The sequence below is a fragment of the Galeopterus variegatus genome, unplaced genomic scaffold (assembly GCF_000696425.1).
Source record: "Galeopterus variegatus unplaced genomic scaffold, G_variegatus-3.0.2 Scaffold286, whole genome shotgun sequence".
Lineage (NCBI taxonomy): Eukaryota > Metazoa > Chordata > Mammalia > Dermoptera > Cynocephalidae > Galeopterus > Galeopterus variegatus.
In genome coordinates, this window is record NW_007726397.1 from 154805 (window position 1) to 164804 (window position 10000).

The 10000-nt window shown below is 37.8% G+C and overlaps 1 protein-coding gene across 1 annotated transcript in view; it reads right to left on the bottom strand.

Annotated features, from left to right (window-relative positions):
- Positions 1-10000, bottom strand: part of KLHL7 (kelch-like family member 7) — a 68581-nt gene that overhangs the window by 20030 nt on the left and 38551 nt on the right. Inside the window, exon 7 of the mRNA XM_008567031.1 lies at positions 3883-4025. Within this exon, the coding sequence (XP_008565253.1) occupies positions 3883-4025 (143 nt within the window). The remainder of the gene's footprint in view (positions 1-3882; positions 4026-10000) is intronic.

The following is a 10000-nucleotide window of genomic DNA, read 5'->3' on the forward strand; positions in this document are numbered from 1 at the left end:
GCGGGAGCGCCGCCACGCTCCCAAGCGGCGCACTCTCCAGTGCGCCACCGGGCTGGCCCGATTTAATTGCTTTTTAACTGCCAAAATCAACATTGCAGTTAGGCTTTGGGAAACAAATAGGATGTAATTATTAATAACACCTGGCAGCTGTGGTTTGTAGACTTGCAATTTAAACTTCTATGGTCTCAGTTTTTCTTGGGAAAAAGAGTTGATCATTCCCCTATTCTTGACTCAAAAGGATCCTGAAAAATTGAAAAACACAAGTGGCCAATGAAATTTCATCTTACCTGGTGTGAAACAGATGTGTATGTGTATCAACCTTTTAAGCACACTGAGGACACTGTGCTTACTGGATTGTATAGCACAGGCCATGAATTCTCATGGCAATTGCCAATCACCCAGCTTTCTTCCAAGAAAGGAAGCCAGATGTCTTTAGTAAAAAAATCAGCCTATATTCTGGAGATGGAAGAGCAAGTCTGAAATAGATGTCTCAGCCTACAGCAACCCAATAGGGACAGTCCAAATAAGATGGTGATTAACCAGTCTAACGTCATCCTCCTTCCTTGGGGAGGTGTTTTTGATATCTGGCAGCATATCCTTTATTCTATGGGTTATGGTGTTAAGTATGATAGTAAGAAAGAGAAGCTGTTGGAGGTCTCCTTTTCTACGAAAATAAAGGAGGACTGCTGCCTTAGAGGAACTGTGAGACTGGTAACTCTGACTGTTGCAGCTGGGCCAGATGTGGTCTTCCTACTGGGCCAGATTTAATACAACGACTAAAACTTGGCATATAGCTAACACTTTGGCTAACGTATACCTACCCAGACCATTAGATGAAATTTCTTTTCAAGTGGCAGGTAAAATAAAATAATGTCATGGTCTGACCTCAAGGATCTCTTGACTGTCCAGCTCTATGCCATAATCTAAGTTGTCAGCATCCTGAACCACCTCACCTTCCCAAAGATAATCACACACTGGTCTCATATCTTGATGCCCGTAACTGCTGATCAGTTCTGAAGATCAGGAAATTAAAAGGGTCCTGTGCGTCTTGGCAAGACATGTGCTTGACGGGACAGGAGATAAGTTATCCTAGAATATAGTGCTGATCACTTCTAAGTCCCTAAATGTCACAGGTCTAGAGCAGAGGTTGGCAAACTATGGCCTGAAGGCCAAATGCAGCTCACCACCTGTTTTTGTTAATAAAGTTTTATTGGAACAGAGCCATGCCCATTTGTTTATGGCTGTTTTCCTGCTACAGTGTCAGATTTGAGTAGTTGCAGCAAAGAACATATGGCCTGCAAGGCTGAAAATATCTACTCTGGCCCTTTATAGAAAAAGTTTGCCAAGCCCTGATCTATAGCATATTGGTAGAACACTTTGGAAATGAAGGACAGCTTGCTGCCCTAAGCACCTCCCACATACTAGAGATGGCAATTATCCTATATGCAGTGTTCTTTTCTCACATTTCTACTGGGTAAACCAAAAAGCTGTCAGTTACAAGTAAAATCTAGAGCAAAAGAAAGCTTTCCAAGTGGAACAGACTATAGTAGTTTGGCTCAGCTACTCAGGCTACCTACCCTATGATCCTGGGGCATCAGGTATATATAACTTCAGGCATGTCCCAATATGATCACAGAGCATGCATGCCCCTAGGATTCTGAAGCAAGCCTAACCTCCTTTAAGCAGATATACCATTCTTTCAGTGAATAGTTCCTGGCTGGCCACTAGATTCTGACAGACAGCAAATGTCTGACACCAAGGAAAAACGAGGTGACCATATCATTAACAGATCTTGAACAGTTTTACCAATCTACCCAATGAAAAATATAGCATGCCTTTCACCAATAATGTGGTATGCAACCATAAGACTAGGCTTATGAAGGGTCCAAAGGCACAAAATACCCAAATAGGCTAATCACAACCCTTACCCAGTAGCCCTTCACCTGATTCACTGTCTTTTCCCTCAACCAGGACTATGCCTTCATGGAGGTGTTCCCTATGTATCAACTGACAAATTTAAGGGACCCGAGCTTGGTTCATTTTTGGTAGTATTAGCCAGTAATTTACTGCTAAAGCATTATAGCCCCTTCAGGAATTGTTCTGAAGGACAATACAAAAGGAGAGTATTCTGATTTGGCAGAATTCCAAGCAGTTCATTTTACTGCCCATTATATCTTTTAGGAGGAAAAGCCTAAGGTTAGTTTTTATCAATTCTTGGGCAGTTGCTAATGGTTTACCCAGACGAATGTAGACTTGAATTAAGCAAGAATGGAAGACTGCTGACAAGGAGATTTGAGGAAGGACAATGTATGTGGGCCTCCAGAATTCTGTGTCCCATATGAATTCTTATCAGAGTGCCCACAACTACAAAAAAGCCTCTTGTGGACAGGACTACATCCATATCTTTCCTCCCCAGTCCACCTGATGCTTGCTCAATAGGCTTATGAGCGACCATGGTGGCATGGACAGAGGCTGCATTAACCAGCAGTTACAGAAGTGAATAGACTTTCCCTTCCTAAGGCCAATGTGGCTGTCTACTACAGGCCAGTGCCCACTTTGTCAGCAATACTGACAAATCCTAAGCCCTTGATTTCTTACCTTACTTTGAGGGAATCGATAGGTTAACTAATAACAGGCTAACTACACTGTGACCCTTCCATCATTGAAGGGGCAATGTGCTGCCTTCATTAGAATTCACACTTGGGCCTCAGGAGAGTGTGGTGCTGATAACACCAAGGCCACGGGTTCGAACTCCATACAGGGATGGCCAGTTAGTTCACTGGGTGAGCGTGGTGCTGACAACACCAAGTCAAGGGTTAAGATTCCCTTACCGGTCATCTTATTTAAAAAAAAAAAAAAATTACACTTATTCTGGATTTGGATTGACCTTTTCTGCATCCTTGACAACACCACCATATGTATTTTTATAAATGCCTTGCATACCACCAACACATTATTACATAGAATACCTACAAGGATCCACACTTCACAGAGAAAGAAGTAGCAGGCAAGTATCCTAATATCAACAGGAAGCTCTGGTCTCATCTACCATCAATGAAAAATGGGCTTACAAAATGATGAAAGAGACCATTACATGCTTGGATTCAGCATCAGTTATGGATACCACAAGTTTGGAGTTTTATCTTTTAAGATTGTGGTATTTGCTCTGCTCCAGCAACAGATGTAGTACCAGAACAAACATGGTATTATTTCTCCCACAGCCAAAACACACAGGTCTAAGAAATAAAGAGTAGAAACTTAAGTGTACTCTCAAGGTTATAACTAATGCCCTATTATTAAAAAAATTGTGTTCCTACATTTATGACTCAGGCTCTGCTGGCCCAATTGGTATAATATGTATTGGAAAGCACAATACATAAAATAAAATTTGCAATCATTTCTAGATGGTTGGATTAAAGGTAATTTTATCTTTTTTCTTTCTGATTTTTCTGGGTTTCCCAAATTTTCTAGAATGACTACGTATTATGTCATATTAAAATATAACTACTAAAGAAGGAAAACACACCCAGCCCCAGAAGCAGATTTTCATTGAAAATGGTACATAATGAAAGCAAGGAGTTGTAATGAATGCAAAGAGTTGCTAACAAAAAGAGATAAGAGAGGAGAACTAGCTTCCCATTTTTTTCTGATAGGGGTTACTGCGCAGCACTCCAGAGCAATCATGGAAACATTTGAAATCTGACTAAGCCTCAATTTCCTTATCTATAAAATGAAGATGATAACTACGTATCTACGTATCTCACAAAGCATATGAAAGAACACCATAAACTAACATCTCTAAAGGCATGAGATATTACTACTTGTGGTAGGTGAATGTCCACGTGCTCAGAACTGTCAAAGACAAGAATAAAATTTAGTTACCTTTGGGTTAAAATATCTACAAGACTGTGGTTGGGAGCCTCCAAATAGGGCTATGCGGTAGTCATGTTTCTTTCTTCTCGGCCTTGTGCCATCTACAAGTTCTTCTCGATCCTCTGGAGACAGCAGATGGTACCTCATTCCACCTGTAGAAAAAATACATGACAACTCTTCAAGAACTTAAGGCACTAACACAACACTTTCAAAAGGAAATACCCAGATATAATAATAGTAGTGCACTTACTTCTGTAACTTTCTTTTAGCATTCTTCTATAACATTTGAGGAAAGTGAGGGGAAGAGGCAAGAGAAATGGATAACGACCTGAGTGTTAACCAAGTTATTTTTCTCAGCAATCACCATTATTCTAAGAATGCCTCACCCACTGACTATGTACCAGTGAATTATCTGGCTCCTAAAGCAATAGTTGCCAAAATAATAATTATTGAAATCCCGATCTCCTAATGTAGTGGTTCTCAATCTTAACTGTACATTAGAATCTCTGAAACTATTCATATTCAGGCCCTACAATAGACCAATTAAATCAAAATCTTTGGTAATAGGGCCTAAGTACTGGTATTTTAAAGGGCTCCTTAAATCCTTGCCACTTACAAAATATGGTTCAAAGACCAGCAGCTTCAGCACCTGGGAGTTTGTGAGACCCTACCCTAGACCTTCCAAATCAGAATCTGCATATTTAACAAAATCCCAGGGTAATTCAGATGTACATAAAACTTTGAGAAGTATTGTATTAGATGACTCAAAAATGCAATGAAGATTCAGAACTATTGTGATCTAACATGATCCTTCAGAAATTCCTTAATTTTGTTAAGAACTACTTTAAACAATCAAAAACTGTCTTAAGATATCATTTCAAATTAGTGCAGGAAAGGTAGATTATCTATCCATGTTAAAAATGATATGGAGAAAAAGTTGTATCCCTACCTCATATTTTACTCTAAATTCCAAATCAATAAAAATTTGAATATGCAAAAAACCTCATAATGCACTAAAAGAAAAATAGGAGAGTTTTTTTAAAAACAGGCCCAGAATGGGGAAGCAGGAAGCCTAAAAGTGACAAAAAACACAAACCATGAGAAAATATTCAGACTTAACTATATAAAATTTTGTTTAAGTTAAATTACTGCATAGCAAAAGAAAAGTTGAAATCAAAAGACAATGACAAACTAGAAAAAAATTTATAGGTAATATAAAAGAACTATAAAATGGTTGGTCTGTATTTTTTGGGAGACAGGTGGCTAGTCAGTACGGGGATCTGAATCTGTGACCTTGGTGTTATAAGGCTGTGCTCTAACCAACTGAGCTAACTAGCCAGCCCTCAGAATTATAAGATGGCATCCTATTAATTAATAAGATTAAGACCAGCAAGTTAACAAAAATTAGATGAAGTATCTGAATACAGTTCACAGAAAAATAACTGCAAACAACTCTTAAACATATGAAAAGATGCTCAAATGCTCTAGAGAAATATAAATCAAAAGCATAGTTTTTTTCACTTAGATTGGCCAGGATCAAACTGGAACACAGAATATGATAGGGCGTGAAGGGGGAGGCAGCACCTCTTCTGTTGCCGCTGGGGGTGTGGACGGGTACAACCACCTGGAGGGCAACACCACATGATCCTCAAAAACTACAAATGTACACACCCTTTAACCCAGGAATTTGCCTTTCTAGGTGTTTATCAACTTAAAATTTACTGTTAGGGAAGTGGTTAAAAAATTATGGTATATCTATACAATGGAATATTATATGTGGCTGCTAAGAGGAGAAAGGTTAATATATACACATGGAATGATCTCCAAGAAATAATGTGGAATTAAAAAAGCAAGATATAGAACAGAATACAGAGTGTAATACCATTAGTGTTCAAAATGTATACTTCTATGCCTATATACACATATATGTGTAATTTATCCATGTATACATAAGTAAATGACTGTGTATGCAGTCTCAAGACTACATGGAAGGATCCATAATAATTACAACCTCCAGCATAAGGGAACAAGAGGGTAGGGAACAGGGGTATTAGAGACACTTACTTGTCACTATGTGCCCTTTTATACCTTTCTGAATTGTGTATAATGTATAGTATTATCAATCCAAAAATAAAATAATGCAAAAAATTCTTGACACATACAAAACTTCTGTACATAAGGCTGTATTGGGCCTTTATAAAAGGGGTAGAGAGAAGACATGTTTGGAGAATAATTTGTGAATGAATGAAAATCATTATCAATATTTAGTGTTTCCTTCCATTTCAGAGTTTGAGTAGAAGCACTTTTGCCTAAGAAGCTGGAAATTTTAGAGGCCACGGCTCTCGCACAAAATCTAGGTCAGGGGTCTATGGTCTAGGTCAGAAGGTTGGCAAACTTTTTCTGTAAAGGGCCAGACAGTAAATACTTTAAGCTTTGTGGGCCATGTATGGTTTCTGTGGAATATTCTTTGTTTTTAACAGTCCTTTACAAATGCAAAAATCACTTTCTGATCAAGGTTGGATTTAGCCTTGGGAGTTTCGCCAATGCAGTCCCATGACCAGCAGCATCAGCATCACCTAGAAACACGTTGGAAATCAATTGTACAATAGCCCAGACCTTCTGAATCAAAAACTCTGGAGTTTGAGAGCCACTGCCTTAGGAGGGTTCTACACAAGCCAAAGGTGGACTGTGTAGTCTATGAGCACAATACTCCTAGCCAGAGAAAGGCAGGAGGGAAGGAAAAAGGCAGGAGGGAAGGAAAGAGACAGGAGGGAACTACTTCTAATCAACAGGCCACTGGCTAGAAGTGGCTGACTGTACCACCTGTACTGTAGCTGGGAAGAGGCATGAGTGGTGCCTCTTTCGCTGGTAGGCTTTTTTTCCTCTTTCAGGAAAGGGCAGGGGACACTTTGGCACCTTTCCCTGAGGAGCCCATTCCTCCTGAGGCTTAGCCCTTTGAAAGTTATTCCTTCCAAAGTTAGGTATTATCATTTGTAAATCTGGGGTAGAAACTTCGCCTGGTCCTTTGTTGGCTTTGACTGTGTACTTCATTTTTATTTTGCTCATTTTCTTTAGATGTAAATTCTTTCAGCTTAGTTTCATTCTATTTTTCTATCGCCTTTTCTGTTTTTCTTCTGTTCTGAAAAGGCAACGTAAGTCGGATGGTAGGAAGACAACTGATGATCTGAAGAAGGGAGGCTGGAGCCCTTCTTTCCTCCGTTTAGCTTAGCCTAGGCTTCAAAGCTTGGAAGAGTCTCAGCTGCCTGTGCCCATTCAAGGAGTTACAGAATACTTTGCTGTGCTTCACTTAAAAAAAAAAGAAAAAAGAAAAGGAAAAAAAACCGTAATAAGCCTGGTAAGTTAAAGAAACTAAACGACAAAGCTTTCTGCTCAAGAACCTAATCCTCACACTTGGTTGAATTTCTGGAATAATCTTGCTATCCTGTTTCTAAATCAATTCAGAATCCACATTAGAACTAAACACTAGACTGACTGAGACTGGCTGGCTGTTTTCGACAGCTCACCCCATGTATCAGGAAACAGCTTTCTATCCAATGAAATGCTAAGGACAGAAAAATAACACACAGTTTGGGAATGGAGGCATAACAAAAAACCTGATGTTAACATGTATGAAATCCAAAAGATGAAAGCCCTAATCTAAAGGCATTGCCTTACTTCTTTCATTTCTCTGCTTTTAAAGAGACTAGTGATCACCTATGCTCTACTTCTTAACACTCTCTGCACCTTAGTTTTCAAGACACCAGCCTTTGGTTCAAGTATTCTTCTTTCCTGATTTTTTCTTCTTCCTCTTCCACCCCTTAAATGTAGATATTCATAAGAATATGTCCTTGACTCACACCCTTTTCTCTTTTTTCACCTGACAACCTTAACTGGGTTCAAACACAGTTCAGTCTTTTTTTTAAAATTTCATTTTCACTTAATAAAAATGTACTATTCCTCTTCCACCCCTTAAATGTAGATATTCATAAGAATATGTCCTTGACTCACACCCTTTTCTTTTTTCACCTGACAACCTTAATTGGGTTCAAACACAGTTCAGTCTTTTTTTTAAAATTTCATTTTCACTTAATAAAAATGTACTATTCCTTATACCATTTTATGCTTTTGCCATGATGAAAAATTTCCATATGATTAGATATTCACGTAAAATATTTTTAGTAACTATAGAGCATTTCACTGTATGGATATATCATAATATTTTTCCAATCTAGGGACGTTGGGTCAACTTACCTAAAACCAAACAATACTATTAAGTAGTAGCTGTGTGCTAAGTCTAATGGAAATTTTACTTCCAAATCAAGGGACAAGTGACCTAATAATTAGAATACTCAAAACTTATCACTGCTCTTAAGAAGGATATCTTAGGCAGGAGTGAAAGTACTCATTTCTCTTTTGTTTCCTTTACTTTGTGCTTGAAACCTACTGCTCCTTAAATGAATCATCCAGATGAAGTACTAAAAATAACTTAAGGATTCAAAGTATGTTCCAACTACCTTCTAAGAGAGGCATTCTTACTCATAACATATAAATTGAAATCTATAACGGTGCTCCATTTATGGATAACTGTCCATGTAGTTTTTGGTTTAAGATGAATGGGAATTCAAGAGCCTGTGAGAGTTGGCAGGAGTATACTTAGCTCAGCATATCATAGTCATTACACTACATATTTTGCGCCTGTTTAAGTAAAAAATCTAGGCTTTCTTTTACAGCAGAATGACAGACTTTCAGAAATACTCTACTGCTATAGAATAACTATAAATGCTAGAAAGAATAAACCAAGCATCCTTTTAAATGCATAGCTAAGATTCCAAGAGATCACAGAACCAAAAATGAAGAGGGAATTAAACATCAGAATGGTAAGCATTAAGAGATCCTGGAGCTATTCTAAAGGCTTTTGGTAATACTGGAAACCTAGAAATTGTTTTTACTGGCTATATGAAGGGAAGAAAACAAGGTCTTGGACCTGCTCAAGATAAGGAATTAGAACTGAGATTTCTGCCTAAATCTGGATTGCTTGGATTGGTAGTTATACTTTTAGTGAAAAGATAGGCTAAGAAAAAATATTTGACTGCTGGCAAAAGGAGAAACAGTAACAGTTTCAACATCAGCTCCAAGTGGAGGTAAACTCTCCCTCCTTTGAGAATTTATAATGACAGCCCTGCCCTCAATTCAAGTTTGAGGCTTGAATTTACCCTACCTGCTAGTCTAGGAAACTATTAGTCAAGAAAAATTCAATGTAATCCTGGATTGTCATGTCCTAGGTAACCTGGCAAAAGCAAATACTATCTACTGTTAAGGAGAATAGAGAAGACCTGCAGGAACACAACTCAAGCTTCCCAATATTCCTGGAGATTAAGATCAATCAAATATAAGCATACAGTACAAAATTATAAAACACATAAGAAATTATGCCACCAGGAATAAGTCAATAAAACCAACAAATAGCAGCATTAGGTCTTCAGAGACTTCTGATATTGGCATTATCACACAGAACATACAATAACCATATTTAAAGTATTTAAAGAAATGAAAGAACTGAGGGGCTGGCTGGTTAGCTCAGTGGGTTAGAACATGGTGCTAATAATATGAAGATCAAGGGTTCAGATCCCTGAACCCACCAGCCGCCAAAACAAAGACCATAAAAAATAACCATGTAATAAATAATAGTGTAAGGAAAAAGATACAATTCACAATGGTGACAAGAAAAACATCTAAAATAAATTTAAGAATACAGAACTTGTAAGCAAAAAATTACAAATTCCCCAGAGACATATGACAATTTAAGTGAAGTTCAATAATAATTAAAAGGTACTAGAATGAAATGGAAAAGAAACTGACTGTGTGTGTGTATATACACAAGGATACTTCTAAAAGTTCGTGGAAATATTTGTATTATTTTTTACTTCTATTTTTCCACGAGCTTTTTGAAGTACTTTCATGTGTGAATATGTGCGAATTTAGTTTATCATGTTTCAAATCCGTGGGAAAAGATGAATTATTCAATAATAGTATTGGGCCATCTTACTAGATATTTAAAAAACCAACTTTTTGATTCATTGATCTTTTGTGTTGTTTTTTGGGTTTCAATTTCATTATGTTCTGCTCT